Source organism: Scyliorhinus torazame, chromosome 16 (genome assembly GCF_047496885.1).
Source record: "Scyliorhinus torazame isolate Kashiwa2021f chromosome 16, sScyTor2.1, whole genome shotgun sequence".
Classification (NCBI taxonomy): Eukaryota; Metazoa; Chordata; class Chondrichthyes; order Carcharhiniformes; family Scyliorhinidae; genus Scyliorhinus; species Scyliorhinus torazame.
Genome location: NC_092722.1, coordinates 119,602,945 through 119,625,702, shown reverse-complemented (window position 1 = coordinate 119,625,702; position 22,758 = coordinate 119,602,945). Strand labels below are relative to the sequence as shown.

The 22,758-nt window shown below is 48.8% G+C and overlaps 1 protein-coding gene across 5 annotated transcripts in view; it reads left to right on the top strand.

Annotated features, from left to right (window-relative positions):
* LOC140393014 (cGMP-dependent protein kinase 1) overlaps nucleotides 1–22,758 on the top strand; it is a 1,245,261-nt gene that overhangs the window by 63,922 nt on the left and 1,158,581 nt on the right. Inside the window, exon 1 of one of the 5 annotated variants that reach the window (XM_072478938.1) lies at nucleotides 15,768–16,523. The exons of 2 other annotated variants lie outside the window; for them this stretch is intronic. In XM_072478938.1, the coding sequence (XP_072335039.1) occupies nucleotides 16,210–16,523 (314 nt within the window). In that variant the 5' untranslated portion in view covers nucleotides 15,768–16,209. Of the gene's footprint in view, nucleotides 1–15,767; nucleotides 16,524–22,758 lie in introns of those variants that run through there. 2 more of the 5 variants (XM_072478933.1, XM_072478934.1) reach the window with 2 other exon arrangements.

Sequence of the window (22,758 nt, the reverse complement as noted above, 5' to 3'; positions counted from 1 at the left end):
CTACTGCTCCGCTCTTTCTTGGCCCATCTCAGGACACTCTCTCTGTCCATAAAGCGGTGAAACCTCACCACTACAGCCCTTGGCGGCTCGTTGGCCTTGGGTCTCCTTGCTAGGACCCGGTGAGCCCCATCTAGCTCCAGAGGTCTCGGAAAGGCTCCCGCGCCCATCAGCGAATTGAGCATCGTGCTCACATATGCCCTGACATCGGGCCCCTCCACTCCCTCAGGGAGACCCAGAATCCGAAGATTCTTCCTCCTCGACCTATTCTCCAGGTCCTCAAATCTTTCCGCCCACCTCTTGTGCAGCGCCTCGTGCGCCTCCACCTTCACCGCCAGGCCCAAGATCTCGTCCTCGTTCTCCGAGGCTTTTTGCCGCACCTCTTGAATCGCCGCCCCTTGGGCCTTCTGGGTCTCCACTAGCTTCTCAATCGCCGCCTTCATTGGCGCCAGCATTTCGGTCTTCAGCTCCTCAAAGCAGCGTCTAAGAAACCCCTGCTGCTCCTGTGACCACTGCGCCCATGCTGCCTGGTCTCCACCCGCCGCCATCTTGTTTTTCCTCTCTTTCACTTTTCGCTGCTCCAAGATCACTTTTTTCACCGCTCCACTCCTGGTCCAATCCATATACTGCCGGGGGGGACCTTGCTGTCACCTTCCCACACTGGAAGCCGTCGAACAATTGCCGTTGGGGCTCCTCTAGAGAGCCCAAAAGTCCGTTCTCGGCAGGAGCTGCCGAACATGCGACCTACCGAGACATAGCCGCAACCGGAAGTCGTGCATGTGCTTTATCATTTTTCTCATATTTAGTAGCTAATAAATTTCTTTAACACAAGAAAGCCTATTTAAATTTGCTCCTTTAAAAACATAAATATTGGGCTGCGAGAAAGTATCCACAAGAAATTAGATACTTTTGTAATTAATCTTGTTGGGATCACGGATAGGGTTGAATAAAAGAAAGGGAGCCAGTTCATCCCCCCTCACCGGGACTTAAAAATGTGGGGGTATCCCATCTGGAATTTAACAAATTGAGGGATCTCATCCATTCATAATTTTGAACACCTCTACTAAATCACCTCTTCATCTTCTTTTTTCTGAGGAGGATACAGCCCCAATTCTCCAGTTTCTTCATTTAAGTCCCTCACCCCAGTATCATTCTCATAAGTTTCCTCCACAATCTCTCCAAAGATCCCACATCCTTCCTAAGGGGTTGTGTTCAGTATTGGAAATAACCAGTGATTTACAAAGATTTGACATAAAATTGCTTTTGGGCTCTAAACTGCTATTTAAAAAGCCAAAGGTCATTTTCAATCGTTTTCTCAATTGGTCCAGCAACCTTAAAGGGTGTGCTAAATATATTAACAAATCAAACCATCACCGCAGGATTCTGAATGCAGACACTAATCATAGTACGCTGGTGATTACAATATAATTTTTCATTTTAATGTGAACTGTGAACTTTTTATTGAACAGAATTTGTCACAGTATCTCTTTGCTAAACCCTGGATACAGCAAATGGACGTGACTTTTACTGACCTCAACCCTACCATTTCAATCTTAAGGGCAATTTTGATCATTTTTCAATGGGTTGCAGAATCTAAACATGGGTGAAAGCGTGGAACTTGGGAACAGAAATCGGCCATTCAACCCCTCGGGTCTGCTCCAGCAATCAGTTAGATCATGAATTATCTATCCTTCGACCTTCCTTTAACACCCTGACCAAACAAGAATCTAACAATCTCCATCTTCAAAGCTTCAATTGAACCAACATTCACAATCTTTTAGAGGAGAGAATTCCAGATTTTTACCCCTTTTTGCGTGAAAAAGCACTTTCTAATTTTTAGGTTATGTCTCCTGCTTCTTGATTCCCTCACCAAAAGAAATAGTTTCTCTGTATCTACCCTATCACATAGTGTAAAATGTTAAACATCTCAATCAGATCATCGCTCAGTTCCTATGCTGTATGAAATATAAATCTAACCTGGCCAATTACCACCCTGCGAGTCTACCCTTGACCATCAGTAAGATGATGGAAGGGGCCAGCAACAGTGCTATCAAGTGGTAATTTACTTAGGAATAACCTGCTCACGGATGCTCAGCTTGGATTCCGCCAGGGTCACTCAGCTCTTGACTTCATTAAAGCCTTGTTTCAAACATGGACAAAAAGCTGAACTCGAGAGTTGTGGTGAAAATGTCTGCCCTTGACATTAGACAAAGAATTTACAGCGCAGAAGGAGGCGATTCGGCCCATCGAGTCTGCACCAGCCCTTGGAAAGAGCACCCTACCCAAGCCCACACCTTCACCCTATCCCCGTAACACAGTAACCCCACCCAACCTTTTTGGACACTAAGGGCAATTTAGCATGGCCAATCCACCTAGCCTGCACATCTTTGGACTGTGGGAAGAAACTGTAGCACCCGGCGGAAACCCACGCAGACACGTGGAGAATGTGCAGACTTCGCACAGACAGTAACCCAAGCCTGGAATCGAACCTGGACCCTGGAACTGTGAAGCAACTGTGCTAACTACTATGCTACTGTGCTGCCCACGGTTAATGTAACATTTGACTGAGTATAGTCTGCCTCTAAGTAATTTACCTTTGAAAATTCTCTGAAGACCAGCAACTGCCTTCCTGTGGCATGGAAAAGATCCAGGCACCTCCGCACCTCCGCATCTCTGGGAACCTTGGCGCCAACTGGCGGGCCTTCAAGCAAAAATTCAGCCTGTACCTTGAGGCCTCGGGCCTCGAAAGTGCCTGCGATGCGTGAAAAATCGCCCTGCTGCTGTCTACTGTGGGGACCAGGCCATCCAAATCTTCAATTCGCTCACTTTCTCCGACGGTGAGGACAAGGCAAAGTTCCAGACTGTCCTCACAAAATTCGACAGTCACTGCGAGGTCGAGACAAACGAAAGCTTCGAGCATTACGTATTCCAGCAGCACCTTTCAGTCTTTCCTTACTCAGCTTCGCATTCTAGCGCAGTCCTGCAACTACGGTGACATTACTGACTCCCTCATCAGGGATCAGATCGTGTTTGGCGTCCACTCCGACGCCCTGCGGGAGCAGCTCCTAAAACTAAAAAAAATATGACCTTGCCAGTGGCCATCGAGACATGCAAAGTCCACGAACTGGCGAAAAGTCGCTATTCCCGCCTGAAGTCGGCAGAGCAGGACCAACTTGCCTCCCACGAGGCTGAAAGTGTAAAGGCCATCGCCCCAATGCGGGGCCTGAGCAGTGATGAAGGCGGCCATTTCACGTGCTTTTCCAGGGCTCCCATGCATGTGCACCACGGTTGGGAAAACAAAGCGGCCGAAGACTACACTGTACAGGTGCGAGCGGCGGCTGACCGCACTGCGCAGGCGCGACGACGCGCCGAACGTCACGACGTCGGCGTAATGACGTGCCCCAACTGCGGCACGGCCCATTTAATGTGGCAATGCCCCGCGAGAGGCAGGTGATGTCTCAACTGCAAGAAACCTGGCCATTATGCTGCTCTGTGCAGATCTGCACCTCCAACAGGGGGCCAACGGTACCAGGTCCAACGAAAACGAGTTCGAAGTGTGCAGCAAGGGGCTGCTGGACTTGGAACCGAATCCCATCACCGATCCAGAGGACGACTGCCCAGAGTCCATGTATCGAATGGGCATCATCACCATGAATAACCATGCCTCCTCACTTTCACCAACACACACGTCCATCCTGAAAGTGGATTGTGCGGACGAGTGGCGTGCCACAGTACAGGTCAACAATTATAGCCTCCGGTTCAAGCTGGACACCGGTGCTTCAGCCAATCTAATATCCCAAGCAGATCTTGCTCGTATCCAAAGGCAGCCAACAATTCTTCCCCCGGCCTGCCAGTTGCTCGACTACAATGGGAATGCCATCACTGCTTTAGGGTCCTGTCACCTGCAAGTATCCAACAGGGCCGTCAAGGCCACTTTGCGGTTTGAGATCGTCCAGCCCAGCAAGGCTTCTGTGCTGGGGGCCGAGCATGCAAGCTCCTCCAGCTAGTTCAGCGTGTACATGCCATGTCCTCAGCTGACAACACTCTGCAAGCCGACATTGAGGAGCTCCTACTGCAGTACCCGGATGTGTCCACAGGGATGGGCACGCTGCCCTACCGCTATAAAATTCTGCTCAGGCCTGATGCCATGTCTGTCATTCATGTGCCGCGCCGGGTGCCGGCGCCCCTCAAAGACCATCTGAAGGCACAAATGCAGGATCTCCGGGATCAAGGGATAATATCCAAGGTGATGGAACCAACTGACTGGGTCAGCTCAATTGGTCTGCGTCAAGAACCCCTCGGGAGAACTGCGCATTTGCATCGATCCCAAGGATCTGAACCGCAACATTATGAGGGAACACTATCCGATCGCGAAGCAGGAGGACCTGACGAATGAAATGGCGCATGCCAAATATTTTACAAAGCTGGACGCATCGAAGGACTTCTGGCAGATACAGCTGGATGAGTCCAGCCGGAAGCTATGCACATTTAACACTCCCTTCGGGAGATATTGCTACAACCGAATGCCATTTGGCATTGTGTCGGCCTCCAAAATCTTTCATCGAATAATGGAGCAAATACTCGAGGGCATTGACGGTGTACGGGTCTATGTTGACGATGTCATCATCTGGTGCACAACCCCAGAGGGACATGTTGCCCGTCTGCAGCAGGTCTTCAGGCGCATACTGCCAATGCCCTGAAGCTCAACAAAACTAAATGCTCCTTTGGCAGGTCGTCAATTAAATTTCTGGGTGGTCAGATCTCACCACAGGGCGTGCAGCCGGACTCGGACAAAGTCCAGGCAATCGACACGATGAAGACTCCAGAGGACAAGAAGGCGGTCCTCCGCTTCTTGGGGATGGTGAACTTTCTGGGCAAGTTCATTCCCAATCTCGCGTCAAACACCACAGCCCTCAGACACCTTGTGAAAAAGTCCACCACTTTCCAGTGGCTACCCGCACATCAAGAAGAGTGGCTTGAGTTGAAAGCGAAGCTAACCACCGCTCCTGTTCTAGCCTTCTTTGACCCAGCAAGGGAGACCACGATCTCCACAGACACCAGCCAGGACGGCATTGGAGCGGTGCTCCTGCAGAAGGACGACACCTCGTCCTGGGATCCAGTGGCCTATGCGTCCAGGGCCATGACGCCCACTGAGCAACGCTATGCTCAAATTGAGAAAGAATGCCTGGACCTGCTCACTGGCATCGTGAAATTCCACGATTATGTGTATGGTCTCCCGACCTTTACCGTGGACACGGACCACAGACCTCTAGTGCACATTATACACAAGGACTTAAATGACATGACACCCAGGCTCCAGCGCATCCTCCTTCGGCTCCGCAGGTATGATTTTGAACTGGTTTACACACTTGGGAAGGAGCTAATCATTGCGGATGCCCTTTCCCGTGCCATTACCTCACCATGTGAGCAGGTAGACTTCATGCACGACATCGAGGCGCAGCTAAAACTATGTGCCAGCACCCTCCCGTCATCCGACGACCGACTCGGCATCATTCAGGAGGAGACCGCCAAGGACCCTCTGCTGCAGTGGGTCTTACATCACCTCACGAATGGCTGGCAGAAAGGGCAATACCCCCAATACTATAATGTAAAGGATGAGCTAACTGTTGTCGAGGGGATCCTTCTGAAATTGGATCGCATCGTCATCCCGCGCAGCCTTCAGAGCTTGGTGCTCACGCAGATACACGAGGGACACCTCGGCATTGAGAAGTGTAGGCACAGGGCCCGGCAAGCTTCTATTGATCCGTCATCAATAAGGACGTCTCATATATGGTCCTCAACTGCGTGAAATACCAGCGGTTCCTGCCTGCTCAGCCCAAAGAGACCCTCCACCAGCATGAGCTTGTGACCTTTCTGTGGTCGAAAGTTGGTGTGGACCTCTTTAACGTCAATGGGCGTGACTACTTCTTGATAATTGATTACTTCTCCAGTTACCCCGAGGTAGTGAAACTATCGGACCTAACATCCCGGACTGTAATACGGGCCTGCAAAGAGGCATTCTCCAGGCATGGAATTCTGCTCACGGTCATGAGCGACAACGGTCCCTGTTCCTTCAGTCAAGAATGGTCCAACTTTGCAAAGCAATACCACTTCCAGCACATCACCTCGAGCCCGCATTACCCACAATCTAATGGGAAGGTCGAAAAAAGGGTCCACGTCGTGAAGCAAATGTTCTGTAAGGCTGCGGACTCAGCTTCGGGCTTCAATCTCGCTCTACTGGCATACAGGGCAACCCCATTGTCGAATGGGTTATCTCCGGCTCAGCTCCTAATGAATCGTAACCTGCGGAAGACTGTCCCGGCCATTCATGTACCTGACCTGGATCACCTTCCAGTGTTGCAAAAGATACAGCAGATCAGAACCAGGCAAAAGATCACATATGATGCTCATGCTATGGATCTGCCGCTCCTCTCTCCGAAGGACACTGTTCGCATTCAGTTGCATGGTGGCGGCTGGTCAGCTCCTGCTGTTGTGGTTCGACAGGCTGCTCCCAGGTCGTTTGTGGTTCGCATGGCAGATGGATCAGTTGTAAGGCGCAACAGAAGGGCGCTACGCAAACTTGCATGCCCACCACCAGATGTCACTTTGCCCGACCCGAACACCTCGCTCCATGCGGCCACCAGCCTGGCTGCATGCCAACCAGTCAAGACACCATCATCTCCGCCTCCATCTCTCAGGCCGTCCACGAGAATCCGTCGACAGCCTCAACGATTGGACCTATAAATAATTCCCTGTATAAATGATGTTATGTTCCTGCACGCTAGACACCTTACATGTACATATCCATCTACTCACCAATTTTGTAAATATTTACTCTTGTAAATATGTTGTTTCTGCTCTAAGCAGCCGACAACATTTTAAAAAAAAAAGGGGCGGACGTCATAATATGCACCCATGCACATCATGAGGTAAAAGCAGGCAGTGACAGACATCCAGGTGAGCCAATCAATGTACAGAACAGAACACGACCAATCACAAGTCAGGACACCAGAGGGGGACTTACACCTATATAAACACACCAGGCATCAGCACTCTGCCTCTTTCCACTGTTGATAGCTGTAGTGACAGGGTGTACAAATCATTCAATACCTCCAACACGTGGATCAGAGCTAGCCTGGTCTAGATAGTTAGCTTTAGTTTACTTAGGGTAGTAGAGAGTCAACCCACAAGCAGCTGTGTGTTTTGTTGCTAGAGTTCAATAAATCTTTTATTGAACCAACGCCTTCGTTTGGTGTATACTTGATCAATTAATTGCATCGTGTGCAATTCGTGTTACCCCAGGGTGAACAACACGACAAACACCATCCAGGACAAAGCAGCCCACTTGATTGGTACCCCTTCCACAAACATTCAATCCCTTTACCACCAATGAACAGTGGCAGTAGTGTGTACCATCTACGAGATGCACTGTGGGATCTCATCAAGGTTCCTTAGAAAGTACCTACCAAACCCATGACCACTACCGTCTAGAAGGACAAGAGCAGCAGACACCTGGGAATATCGCCACCTGGATATTCTCCAAGTCACTCATCACCCTGACTTAAATCTATCACCATTCCTTCACTGTCGTTTGGCATACTTCCGCCTTAAGGACTACATTGGTTCATGAAGGCAGCTCACCGCCACCTTCTGAAGAGCAACTAGGTATGAGCAATTTATGCTGGCCGAGCTAATGATGCCCCCATCCTGTATAAATTGATTTTAAAAAACAAGCCAAATTTCTACAACTCTTTAAAGCATGGTATCATTCCAGAGAATCTGTCCTGCTACCCATCCAAGGCTAAAATATCCTGATTGTCCAAAACTGTATGCAGTACTCCAGGTGAGGTGTGACCAAGCATAACTTCATCCTCTTCACATTTTAGCCCCCCTTGGGACGAAGGTCAATATTTAATTTGCCTTTTTGATTGTTTTTTGTACTGTTTACAATCTTTAAATAAATTGGCTTGTGAGGTTTCAACTTTTCACCAATATTTCTTAACCATAAAGGTGATGTGATAGAAAGCCACATGTCCAAATTTGCTGGTGGCACAACAGTAGGTGGCATTTTAAGCAGTGTAGATGATAGCACACAGTTACAAAGAGATATTAAAAATTAAGTGACTGGATAAAACTATGGCAAATGGATTTCAATCGAGCCAAATGTGAGGTCATTCACTTTGCCCACAGATATGCAATGTTGTTGTCTTTCGGTTTCCAAATATTATTAATAATCACACTTTAGGCTTTGGAGGATCAGAATTATTTATGTTTAATATTGTCATGCTGCCTTGTGCATTATAAGGTCCAGATTTAATTGGTTCTGTATTCCATCACAATCTCTAGTGCAGTGGTGAAAAATGGCCCCCGGAACACTTACACATACTATTTTAGTTCCTATCCATTGCAGATAATGTAAAAATATATAACACCTCAAAAAGGACAGAACAGCTGTTGAGTATAGGAAGTGTAAGCTGATGCTGCCATATTGAGGGCAACATAGGACCTGAGCCCTTAATGATGGACAGTGTCTGTTCAAACAACGACGCTTTCTGATTGAGAAAGAAATGGAGGAATGATGGAGAGGCACATAGGAAGAATTAGCATCCAATTAGGCTCAGAAAGAGGAATAAGGCCTGTGAAAGAGAAAAAGAGGCAGAAAGGAAAAGTACAAAACGTAAATTTTAAATGAAAGAAAAAATCTTTGTCAACAATTTACTTTTTAAAAAACTTTAATATTGATGTACCATCAATGACCACGAGACGAATGGTGAACTATTGTGGCTTTATTGTGCAAGATGTAAAGCCTCCGGCAGCTGGACCCAGGAATGGGGGCAGTACCGGAGAGCATACACTTTTATACAGAGCATGCTGGGTGGAGCCAGCAGGCCGGGATTTACTGTAATGACTGGAGTACACTGGCAGTGTACCATAATACATGTAATGTATGTTCAGTGGTTTACCACATTCACCCCCTGTTGAAAAAAGAGTCCAGCGGGGGTGAAGCAAAGTTACAGGTTGAGTCTGTCGGGGGCTTGGACCTTCCACCGCAATCGCCTCAGCCACGGATGTGGTGTGGGCGCCGCACGTGGGTACCTGCGACTCTGGGAGTGCGTTGTCCTCTCCTTCTTCACCCAGTAGTTGAGCAGGTAGGGGGACGGGTGCCGCCGGGGCGGGGGTGGCAGTGATTGGTGCGGGGGGGGGAAACGGTGCAGTGGCGGGGGTGGCGGTGGTCGCCACCGGAGGGGGGGGAGACGGTACCAGATTGGGCGTGGTGGTGATGGTGGATGGGGAACCAGCGGGTGCCAGGTCCTGGAGGGAGACTGTGTCCTGCCACCCCTCATGGTGTGCCACGGAGGCGTACTGTGGGTTCGCATGGAGGACTTTTTCGACAAGGGGGTCTGATTTATGGCTCCTCGCCTGCTTCCGGAGGAGGACGGGCCCAGGAACTGTCAGCTAGGTCGGGAGCGAGACCCCGGCGATGGACTTCCTGGGGAAAGCAAACACATGTTCATGAGGGGTCTCATTAGTAGCAGTGAACAGGAGCGACCGGATGGAGTGGAGCGCATTGGGGAGGACCTCCTGCCAGCGGGAGACTGGGAGACTCCGAGACTGAAGAGCCAGCAGGACGGCCTTCCAGACCGTCGCATTCTCCCTCTCCACCTGTGCGTTCCCCCAGGGTTTGTAGCTGGTTGTCCTACTCGAGACGATGCCTTTGCTGAGCAGGAACTGACGCAGCTCACCACTCATGAACGAGGAGCCCCGATCACTGTGGATGTAGGTGGGAAAACCGAACAATGTGAAGACACTGTGTAGGGCCTTGATGACAGTGGCAGAGGTCATGCCAGGGCATGGAATGGCAAAGGGAAAAGGAGAGTATTCAACAATGATGTTGAGTAAGTACACGTTAGGGTCAGTGGAGGGGAGAGGCCCTTTGAAATCGATGCTGAGACGCTCAAAGGGGCGGGAAGCTTTCACCAGGTGCGCTCTGTCCGGCCGGTGGAAATGCGGTTTGCACTCCGCACAGACCTGGCAGTCCCTGGTCATGGTCCTGACCCCCTCGATGGAGTAAGGCAGGTTGCGGGCCTTGATAAAGTGGAAGAACCGGGTGACCCCCGGGTGACAGAGGTCATTGTAGAGGGCCCGAAGTCGGTCTACTTGTGCGCTGGCACATGTACTGCGGGATAGGGCATCTGGGAGCTCATTGAGCTTCCCCGGTCGATACAGGATCTCGTAGTTATAGGTGAAGAGTTCGATCCTCCACCTCAAGATCTTGTCGTTCTTAATCTTGCCCCGCTGTGTGTTACTAAACATGAAGGCAATCGACCGTTGGTCAGTGAGGAGAGTGAATCGCCTGCGGGCCAGGTAATGCCTCCAGTGTCGCACAGCTTCCACAATGGCTTGGACTTCCTTTTCGACAGAGGAGTGCCGAATTTCGGAGGCATGGAGGGTACGGGAGAAGAAAGCCACGGGTCTGCCCGCCTGGTTGAAGGTGGCGGCCAGAGCTACATCCAATGCGTCGCTCTCCACCTGGAATGGGAGGGACTCGTCGACTGCGTGCATTGTGGCTTTGGCAATGTCCGCCTTGATGTGGTTGAAGGTACGGCAGGCCTCAGGCGTCAGGGGGAAGGTGGTGGACTTGATGAGTGGGCGGGCCTTGTCTGCATAATTAGGGACCCACTGGGCGTTAGATGAGAAGAATCCCAGGCATCGCTTCAGAGCCTTGGGACAGTGAGGGAGGGGGAGTTCCAGGAGGGGGCGCATGTGGTCGGGGTCAGGCCCTAGGACTCCATTTTCCACAACGTAGCCAAGAATGGCTAGGCGGGTTGTGCGGAGAATGCATTTCTCCTTATTATAGGTAAGGTTAAGGAGTTTAGCGGTGTGGAGGAATTTCTGGAGATTTGCGTCGTGGACCTGCTGGCCGTGGCCGCAGATGGTGACGCTATCCAGATACGGGAATGTGGCCCGCAGCCCGTACTGGTCAACCATTCGGTCCATCTCTCGCTGGAAGACCGTGACCCCATTGGTGACATCGAAGGGAACCCGAAGGAAATAATAGAGGCGGCCATCTGCTTCAAACGCAGTGTATTGGCGGTCCTCCGGGCGGATGGGGAGCTGGTGGTACGTGGATTTCATGTCAGCAGCGGAGAAGACTTGATACTGCGCAATCTGATTGACCATGTCAGATATGCGTGGGAGGGGGTACGCATCGAGCTGCGTGTACCGGTTGATCGTCTCACTGTAGTCGATGACCATCCTGTGCTTCTCCCCAGTTTTCACGACCACCACTTGAACTCTCCAGGGGCTGTTACTGGCCTCAATGACCCCCTCCCACAGAAGTCGTTGGACCTCCGACCTGATAAAGGTCCTGTCCTGGGCACTGTACTGTCTGCTCCTCTTGGTAATGGGCTTACAGTCCGGGATGAGATTCGCGAAGAGCGAGGATGGATCGACCTTAAGGGTCGTGAGGCCACAGATGGTGAGGTGGGGCAGGCGTCTGCCGAACTGTAGTTGGACTTAATGCCAGTGACATAGGCGTCCCTGATCAGCAGCTCCATGTGTGGACTGCCGACACTGCCTGGCAACTACAGTTTCTGCCAAGTGGCCGCAAGGCACGCAGGAAATCGTCCTGAGACTCCCCGGTGAGTTGCCGTCTCATGGCCAGGAGGTGCCTGGCGAACACCTGGTTTACAGTCCTGATATACTCTCCTTTCAGTAGTTCTATAGCCTCCGTGTAGGTGGGAGTGTCCCGAATGAGGAGGAAAACTTGTGGGCTCACCCATGCGTAGAGTCGTTGGAGCTTCTGTGGGTCTGAGTTGACTTCAGTGGATGCTCTAAGATATCCTTCGAAGCAGGCTAGCCAGTGCTCGAAAGTCGCTGTGGCGTTGGCTGCATGTGGGTTCACCTCCAGGCAATCCGGCTTCAGTAAGACGTTCATCTTCAAAATCCTAGCACAATAAATTGATGTACCATCAATGACCATGAGACGAATGGTGAACTATTGTGGCTTTATTGTGCTAGATGTAAAGCCTCCGGCAGCTGGACCCAAGAATGAGGGCCGTGCAGGAGAGCATACACTTTTATACAGAGCCTGCTGGGTGGAGCCAGCAGGCCGGGATTTACTGTAATGACTGGAGTACACTGGCAGTGTACCATAATACATGTAATGTATGTTCAGTGGTTTACCACAAAAGTACCCAAATATTTTTTTTTCCAATTAAGGGCAATTTAGCATGGCCAATCCACCTACCCTGCACAGCTTTTTGGTTTGTGAGGGTGAGACTCACGCAGACACATGGAGAAAGTGCAAACTCCACACGGACAGTGGCATGGGGCCTGGATCGAACCTGGGTCATCGGCACAGTGAGGCAGCAGTGCTAACCACTGCGCCACCCTATTGCCCTGACAAAAATCTACTACATGCAGGAACAAGATTCCACATTTCAATGTAAATACAGCAAACTTCATGACAAATAGGAAAGTTGAGGGCGAGCTTGTTGTTATTGTAAGGCAAGAGCAGAGTGACACAAAGCATCCAGCAACTTGTGGAGATTTGCTGCAAATAATGAAGTTTCTCTTCCTCACCACACATTACTGGGCACTTTGCACATTTGCAAGACGCATTTAATATTCCTTTGAAAGCAAAATCTGGGCCATTGTTATTGAAAGGAGGATAAGAGGTTAGTCTCACAGATATGGTGAAAGAAACTTTGAAGAAGAGCTATACGGACTTGGAATGTTAACTCTATTTCTCTCTCCACAGATGCTGCCAGACCTGTTGAGTTTTTCCAGCATTTTCTGTTTGCCAGTATTATAGCCATGCCTTTGGTTAAATCAGTATTTTTCAAACTTTCTTTCCCGGGACCCACTTTTGACAACTGGCCGACTTTCTGCAACACACGGTAGCCGATCTTCGGGACACATGTTATGTTCGCTTACCTTTAATGCAAATGGGGAGCCTGCTTGGTCTGTACGATCTCACTCCAATCAGGTTCACAGGAGGACAGGGAAATGTGCATATCAGGCGCAATGTTCAGCCAGTTCCTTTGTGCCTTCTTCATCTTTGTGAGAAAGGAAAATCCAATCTCGCACACGTGAAGGGCAATAACAACAAAATGTTTGTTTGACTTAGCACTGGATGCTCCTGGGAGACGCTATTCCAGAATGTTGACAGCCTCATGAGCTTTTGCATGTTTTTAATGTGCTGTCATAGGTCAGGTACAGAAGTTCAATCTTTTCATTTGGAGTCAGCTGAAAGTTAATAACCACCTCTTGGGTCTCAACCTCAAAAGGAATTTGTCACCCACTACTTCTCTTGCAAGATCTTAAACTTCTCGTCTCATTCGGCAGTACATTCCTGCATCTCATGGGACTGGGTTCTCCGATTCTGCGGCTAAGTGTCGACGCCGGCGTGGGAACTGTGGCGTTTTACGATGCCAAAATCGGCGCTGAACCCGCACCGATTCCGGGACTGGTGGCTAGCAGTGGTGCCGGGTAGAATTCCCAGCTCCCATGCCAAAAATGGACGGAGAATGGCCCGATCCCTCGCCGCGCATGCGGTGACGACCTACAGTGGTCGCGCCGTACAACATGCCGCCGGATGCATGCGGCTCCGACCTGCCAGATAGTGCCACACTGGACCCTCCCTCACCACCCTGGGCCATCCCCCACCAGTCCTCCCCGTCCTCTCTGAAGCCCCCTGCCCAGCAGGCGGTACGGCTCCCCCTCTCCGACTGTGACAGCGCTGGACGCAGTCCGCAACCGCCACGCGAGGTCCCCGAAAACTGAGAGCACACATGTCCCGTGCCGTCGGGGACTCGGCCCATTGGGGGCGGAGCATCAGGGGAGGGACTTCAGGTAACATCCTGAGGCCGTCCCGATGGCGTGCACGTAGTCCCCGATGATGCTGTTTTGGAGGGCGTGGGCCGTCTGAAAACATAAAAAGGGATTCTCCGTCACATCGCCGATTACGAAATTGAAAGCGACAAGCAGAGAATCCCGTCCAAGAGCTTGGCATCCTGATTTGTGTTTGCACAATTAACAAAACTATATCTCAAAAAATCATCTTTATGCCGCTTTGTTCCTGATTGACATTTCTTCTTTGTTGGCTGTTCATGAGAGGCTCTGTGGCTCTATACAGAGCTGACACCAGTACTGCTCTGTCCTGCCCTGGACTCTCCTGTGCAGCTCTCTCCAGATACGGGCCAGCAGGTACACTGTCTGTTTGTCTCTCTGGCTGTCTATTCCTTGTAACAATTCATCTTCACAGTCCTCTTGCCTTGCTTGCTGGCAGCGAGAAAACAGAAGAAACTCTCCTCCATGATTTGCGATCAAAGGCCTGTACGTACAAGGCACTGGACGTCAAGTGTATGTGCAGGGCGCACTGACCTGCTCACTGTGCCGCTTATGGCTATAAGACTGCACACAGCCGTTCTCATTCAAATGTAATGGCCATTGAGTGCTTCTCCCCGCGATCTGGACCACCGTGGGAATGCCACAACCGATCATTCCTCGATCCTCCTGACACCCGCTTGCGACCCACCTGCCTGCACTTTGAAGAACCCTGGGTTAGATTACCAGATTATTAGATTGTCATTGGCAATGCAGAAACTCAGGGTAATGTTCTGGGACTAGGGTTTGAATCCCACCATGGTAGATGATGAAATCTGAATTCAACAAAAAATCTGGAATAAATGTCCAAAATGACCATGAAACCATTGTCAATTGTGGTAAAAACCCACCTGGTTCTTAGTGTTCTGTAGGAATGGAAATCTGCCATCCTTACTTGGGTCTGATTTACATGTGACTCCAGCCCCACAGCAAAGTGGGCTTTAAAATGCCCTCTGAGATGGCCGAGCTAGCCGCTCAGTTGAAGGACAATTAGAACTGGGCGATAAATACTTGGCCCAGCCAGCGACTCCCATGAACGAATAAAAAAACATCACCAGGAATTGTACGATATGGCACTTTAGTTGCAAATGCTGAACGTGCCACACTTATGCGCTCTCTCTTGAACTTTTGTTTTAAAAGATTTAGTTTTTCGTTTCACAACTGAAGACACAACACCGATGGAGCACTAGTCGGCGCTATTGCCTATTCTCTGTTCAATGGGAGTGACTCCACAGGAATTTAAGTCATTTGAACTACAGGAAATCTATCCTTGCCCTCATTCCTTATTGCAGTGGGACTACATAATTCCCAGTTTGCTTCCCGTGATTTTTCAAACGGGCATTGTGGGCAGTTATGTCAACTATTACTTCTGACTTCTGGAGAGATGACGAAATGGGGTTAAAGTAGAAATTAACATCAGAGTGAGCATCGCTGGACCTACAGCAAAGTGCGGGTTTTATCAAACATTAAATGTTGGCTGAAAAGACAGTTCAACCACTAGTGTCAGCTATTCATTGAATCAATATATAAAAATTTTTTAAACTTATAAACTGATAAACGATGAGATCAAGAGAGGTTTCCAGGTTCTGCCTGGATCTGAGCTGGTGTTTGAATCAGCTTCACCACCAGCAAAATGCTGTACTTGTGTGTTTTAATGTAATCTTTCGAGATTGAAACTCAAATATCGTGGGCTAATTTATTAGGGAAGTGGATAAACGACATCGATGTTCTTGTCAAAATTAATCGACCAATCGAGCGAGAGGAAAGGTGTGTGGTTCTTTGCTCAGACTGGGACAACAGAGAGAGAGACAGAGCACCGGGAAAAGGGAGACTGTCACTGTCTCCACAGCAGAGGCGTCCCTTTGGTGAATTGTGGAGCATTTATTCGTTTCTTCCAAAGGGGCTTTTTCTTTGTAACCCTTGAGTGCTGTCCAGTTGCAGAAAAAGGGGGGTGGGGTGGAAAAGTTGCGATGCAAGTTCTGCAGGAGCCTGTAGGCTCCACGCTTGCTTTCGACAGGGAGCTTTGACGTGAGGCAGGATGAGCAAAGTGTGTTCACGGCTCTCGGCTCCACTCAGAGAAGATTTCCGGAAGGACGGGAGGCGCAACTGTTGAGAGAGAGAGAAGAACGCCTTTTAACTGCGAGCACTTCCTAAACTGCCTTCTTCTCTCCTCCCTCCTCCCATTTACCAATGTTGTCTTTTTTTTGAAAGGGGGGGAGGGTCACTCGGAGTTGACAAACCTCCCTCCCTCCCACCACCACCACGGAAAGTTCAGCAAAGTCACTTTTGGAAAGTTTGGCGGTGAGCTGGAGCCTCCCCAGCATGGGCACTCTGAGAGACCTGCAGTACGCTCTGCAGGAGAAGATTGAGGAGCTGAGGCAGCGGGACGCGCTCATAGACGAGCTGGAGCTGGAGCTCGATCAGAAGGACGACCTGATCCAGAGGCTGCAGAATGAGCTGGACAAGTACCGCTCGGTTGTCAAGCCCGCCAGCGGCAAGCATTCGCCCAGCCTGCCCGCGGGCACCGTGCACGAACAGCAGCGGACCAAGCGGCAGGCCATCTCGGCGGAGCCCACTGCCTTCGACATCAAGGACTTGAGCCACGTTACCCTGCCCTTCTACCCGAAAAGTCCACAGTAAGCAGCCGTCCACTCTGCCTTTCTCTCTCTCTCTCACACACTCAAGGGGAGCTGTCTGTCTGTCTGCCCACCCTTGTCCACTCTCTGCCCGGCTAAACTCTGCCCAGCTCAGAACACAGCCGCGCTTCTCTCTTAATCGGCATCAAATTCCACCAGAATGTCGGCTGGGTTGAATGTCAGTGTGTGTCAGGTCGGGATGGCCAGGTGCTTTGCAGAGACTCCTCTCTGAAACCCTGCCATGACCAAGCTGGGAGAAGAGAGTTAGAGGGGAAGCTGAGCCTGGGGACAGGACATTAGACCGAATGGACAATAAGGGAGCAGAGATCCGTCATGGGTCAGGGTTCTAGACATGAATGGGTCAGTGGCTGGAAGCAAGTGCGTGTGAGAGTAACAGTGTGTAACAGCATTCATATTGGCGGGGAAGGGGCGAATGATTCAGAGTTCGTGAGTGAGTAACTGTGCATATTATGTGGGTTCAGGTATGAGTAACTGAGTTAATGTGGGGGATTTGCGTGGCTCAGTAGGAGTGAGAGCAAACTGAGAGTCTGATGTGTGAGTTACATACCGTGTTTGTGGCTGTGTTGCTGAGTATGGGTGTAACAGACTATGTGTGTGATTGAACAACTGTCTGTGTAAGTGACAGACTGTGTATGTGTCTGAGTGACTGAGTGTGGTGACAAGACATTGTTTATGAGTGGGCATGTGACTGACAATTTGTGTGACTGTGTGATAGACCGTGTGTGTGTGAGGCAGACCGTGTATGTGTGATTGGCTGTATGTATGACTGACTATGCGAGACAGACCGTGTATGTGTGACTGTGTGACTGACTGTGTGTATGACTGACTGTGTGCCTGACAGAATGACTGAGTGACTGACTGACTGTGAGTGACAGACTGTGTATGTGTCTGAGTGACTGTGGTGACAAGACATTGTTTATGAGTGGGCGTGTGACTGACAATTTGTGTGACTGTGATAGATCGTGTGTGTGTGTGAGACAGGCCGTGGGTGTGTGATTGGCTGTATGTATGACTGACTATGCGAGACAGACCGTGTATGTGTGACTGTGTGACTGACTGTGTGTATGACTGACTGTGTGCCTGACAGAATGACTGAGTGACTGACTGAATGTGTGAGTGACAGACTGTACGTATGTGAGTGACTGTGTGTGAGTGACAGACTGTGTATATGTGTGTGACTCAGTGTGTAAGTGACAGATCGTCTATGAAGGAGTGAATAACTGTATGTGTGAGTGACTGAGAGTTAAAGGGAGAACGACTTTAGACAAGGAGAATACCGCCAACAAAGTGGTTGAGAGTGGCGGCAGGCAGCAAGAGTTAGTTCATTGATTTCTGGGCACTCAGACTGTACTGACCTCGCATTGCACTCGGCATCATCTGTTCACAGTCCATACGACTCTAGGAGAAGGGAAGCTGGAACAAGTTCAGTCAGAGTAATCTGCTGCAGCACTCTGCGCCTTATCTCTAAATGTGTTTTAGTCATGTTTTAAACAATCATTCCCGTAATCATTGTACTGCATAGATATCAACAGATATGAATAACATGTCTGACAACCTGGATTGAAAGTTTATTAGAACATAAATTGGAGAAAAGGTGCTTGGATTAGATTGGACTTTGGTGATGGAGGAGCTGGATTTCGGTTTAATGGGAAAATCTATGGTATCAAATGCGACTTCCTCACAAATATCCTTCTGTAACCAGGAAAGATAGTTGCAAATGTGAATTGGATGCAATCAGCTCCCTGGCTCAGAGTGGCTTCAGTTCCGTTCCCGTGTTTTGCTGGGCGCTGCATTTGCTGCAATGTTTACATTGTTTATTCTTCATTCTTAGACTCACTCCTAGCGCTGGAAACTGGTCTGTATTTCCCCTCATTGGGCAATACAGGGTATCCACCAGTTGCTGAATATGTTTGAGTGTCATCCACCCCTCCCCGCCTCCCTCTCCCCCGGGCAAGTTACGCACTTCAGTTCCTTTCATGACCTCTACAGTTCATCGTCACTCTCATCATCAGTGACACCCAGCCGCAAAACTAAAGTTCTCACTTAGCTTGTCGATCAGGCCCTGCCAAAGGCTTTCTAAAGCGGATCCTGGTTGAACCTGTGGGCCCTGTAAGTCACTATGTCTGATTGGGAGAATTCCCAAGGGTTTTATTACGAGGTCTCTTGCCTGGTCAAATTGTACCCATCCACCAATATTTTTAAGTTTAACTTTGTGATTTTTAAGTTTGTGATTTTTTATTTTTGCTCCTAGCAATGTTCAGGACATTCAGGACATTATCCTTGAGGTTCTATAAAAAAATTAAAACAATTATTTAAATGAATTAACCAGTTGAATATGGCTGGACAGGTGATGTGCTGTTGCTGTATGATGATGGAACTGGCAGATCCCATTGAGACCATCAGTGACCACATCTGCAGCAAGTGTTGGCTGCTCGAGGAACTTTGGCTCAGAATTGATGAGCTGGTGACCTGCGGCACATCAGGGAGGGGGAAAATTACCTGGACACTTTTTGTTTCAGGAGGCAGTCACACCCGGTAGAATAAGTACTGTTAATTCGGACAGTGGTCAGGGACAGAGTGGTGTGACTGCAAGGGTGGCAGGTAGGGGAATCCTGTGTTTAGGAGTGAGGAGCCTCAGCCCTTGACCTTGTCCAACAGGTATGAGGTACTTGCTCCCTGTGTGGATGAGGAAGAGGGCTGTAGGGAGGATGCGTTGACTGACCACTGCACCGTGGTACAGGAAGCCATTCAAGAGGGGGGAGCAAAAAGACAAGTGGTAGTTGTAGGGGATTCTATAATTAGGGGGATAGATGGCATCCTTTGTAAGCCAGATCGAGAGTCCCGCATGGTATGTTGCCTGCCCGGTGCCAGGGTGAGGGACATCTCTGATCGGCTTGAAAGGATTTTGGAGAGGGAGGGGGAGGATCCAGTTGTTGTGGTCCACGTTTGGACTAACAACATAGGTAAGACTAGGAAAGAGGACCTGTTTGGGGATTATCAAACACTAGGGACTAAATTAAAGAACAGATCCTCCAGGGTTATAATCTCTGGATTACTACCCGAGCCACGTGCCAATTGGCATAGGGTTGAGAAAATTAGGGAAGTTAACGCGTGGCTAAAGGAGTGGTGCGGGAAAGAGGGATTCCATTTCATGGGGCATTGGCATCAGTACTGGGGCAGGAGGGACCTGTACCATTGGGACGGTCTTCACCTGAACCATTCTGGGACCAGTGTTCTAGCGAATAGGATAAATAGGTTGGTCACAAGGACTTTAAACTAGCAAGTTGGGGGGAAGGGAAGTGTAAAGCTATGGACAGTATAATGGTTAATGGAGATCAAGGCAGCAGGTTACGTGACAGGTTATTATGTAGAGATATGGGTTCAAAGACAAGGAAAATTAGGAGAAAGGGTAAGAGGAAAACTAAATTGCAAAAAGTTACTGATCAAGGTGTTAGGATTCATAACAAAGACATAAAAAACAGCATAAGTGTACTTTACCTGAATGCTCGTAGTATACGAAATAAGGTAAATGAGTTGATGGCGCAAATCATCGTGAATGACTATGATTTAGTGGCCATTACTGAAACATGGTTAAAAGATGGTCACGACTGGGAGTTAAATATCCAAGGGTATCAGACTATATGAAAGGATAGAATGGACGGTCAGGGCGGTGGTGTAGCTTTGTTGTTTAAGGATGGCATCCGGGCAATAGTAAGGGATGATATTGGTGCTATGGAGGACAAGGTTGAATCAATTTGGGTGGAAATCAGGAATAGTAAGGCGAAAAGGTCACTGATAGGAGTAGTCTATAGGCCACCAAATAGTAACAGGATGGTACACCAGGGCAGGCAATAAGCAAAGAAATAACGGATGCATGTAGAAATGGTACAGCGGTTATCATGGGAGATTTTAATCTGCATATCGATTGGTTTAACCAGGTTGGTAAAGGCAGCCTTGAGGAGGAGTTTATAGAATGTGCCCGGGATAATTTCCTGGAACAGTATGTAATGGAACCTACAAGGGAACAAGCGGTCCTAGATCTGGTCCTGTGTAATGAGGCAGGATTGATTAATGATCTTATAGTTCGGGATCCTCTTGGAAGGAGCGACCACAATATGGTGGAATTTAAAATACAGTTGGAGGATGACAAGGTAAAATCAAACACGAGTGTTTTGTGCTTAAACAAAGGCGATTACAATGGGATGAGAGAAGAACTAGCTGAGGTAGACTGGGAGCAAAGACTTCATGGTGAAGCAGTTCAGGAACAGTGGAGAACCTTCCGAGCGATCTTTCACAGTGTTCAGAAAAGGTACATACCGACAAAAAAGAAAGACGGTAGAAAGGGGAAAAATCGACCGTGGATATCTAAGGAGGTGAGGGAGAGTATCAAATTGAAGGAAAAAACATACAAAGTGGCAAAAAATAGTGGGAGACTAGAGGACTGAGAAGTCCTTAGGGGACAACAGAAAGCTACTAAAAAAGCCATAAAGAAGAGTAAGGTAGACTATGAAAGTAAACTGGCTCAGAACATAAAAGCAGATAGTAAAAGCTTCTACAAATATATAAGACAAAAAAGAGTGGCTAAGGTAAATATTGGTCCTTTGGAAGATGAGAAGGGAGATTTAATAATAGGAGATGGGGAAATGGCTGAGGAGCTGAACAGGTTTTTTGGGTCAGCCTTCACAGTGGAGGACACAAATAACATGCCAGTGACTGATGGAAATAAAGATATGATAGGTGAGGACCTTGAGATGATTGTAATCACTAAGGAGGCAGTATTGGGAAAGCTAATGGGGCTAAAGGTAGACAAGTCTCCTGGCCCTGATGGGATGCATCCCAGAGTGTTAAAAGAGATGGCTAGGGAAATTGCAAACGCACTAGTGATAATTTATCAAAATTCACTAGACTCTGGGAACGTCCCAGAGGATTGGAAAGTAGCAAACGTGACACCACTATTTAAAAAAGGAGGTCGGCAGAAAGCGGGTAATTATAGGTCGGTAAGCTTAACTTTGGTTGGAGGGAAAATGCTGGAATCTATCATGAAGGAGGAAATAGCGGGGCACCTGGAGGGAAATTGCCCCATTGGGCAGATGCAGCATGGGTTCACAAAGGGTAGGTCGTGTCTGACTAATTTGGTAGAATTTTCTGAGGACGTTACCAGTGCAGTAGATAACGGGGAGCCAATGGATGTGGTATATCTGGATTTCCAGAAAGCTTTTGACAAGGTGCCACACAAAAGGTTGCTGCATAATCTAAAGGTGCATGGCATTGAGGGTAAAGTGGTAGCATGGGTAGAGGATTGGTTAACTAACAGAAAGCGGAGAGTGGGATAAATGGGTGTTTCTCTGGTTGGCAACCTGTAACTAGTGGGGTCCGTCAAGGATCAGTGTTGGGCCCGCAGTTATTCACAATTTACATAGACAATTTGGAGTTGGGGACCAAGTGCAATGTGTCAAAGTTTGCAGACGACACTAAGATGAGTGGTAAAGCAAAAAGTGCAGGGGATACCGGAAGTCTGCAGAAGGATTTGGATAGGTTACGTGAATGAGCTAGGGTCTGGCAGATGGAATTCAATGTTGCCAAGTGTGAGGCTATCCATTTTGGGAGGAATAACAGCAGAATGGATTATTATTTAAACGGTAAGATGTTAAAACATGCTGCTGTGCAGAGGGACCTGGGTGTGCTGGTGCACGAGTTGCAAAAAGTTGGTGTGCAGGTGCAACAGGTGATTAAGGAGGCTAATCGAGTTTTGTCTTTCATTGCTAGAGGGATGGAGTTCAAGACTAGGGAGGTTATGCTGCAATTGTATAGAGTGTTGGTGAGGCCGCATCTGGAGTATTGTGTTCAGTTTTGGTCTCCTTACCTGAGAAAGGACATATTGGCACTGGAGGGAGTGCAGAGGAGATTCACTAGGTTGATCCCAGAGTTGAGGGGATTAGATTATGACGAGAAGTTGAGTAGACTGGGACTGTACTCATTGGAGTTTAGAAGGATGCGGGGGGGATCTTATTGAAACATATAAAATTATGAAGGGAATAGATAGGATAGATGCGGGCAGGTTGTTTCCACTGGTCGGGGAAAGCAGAACTAGGGGGCATAGCCTCAAAATAAGGGGAAGTAGATTTAGGATGGAGTGTAGGAGGAACTTTTTCATCCAAAGGCTTGTGAATCTCTGGAATTCCTTGCCCAGTGATGCAGTTGAGGCTCCTTCTTT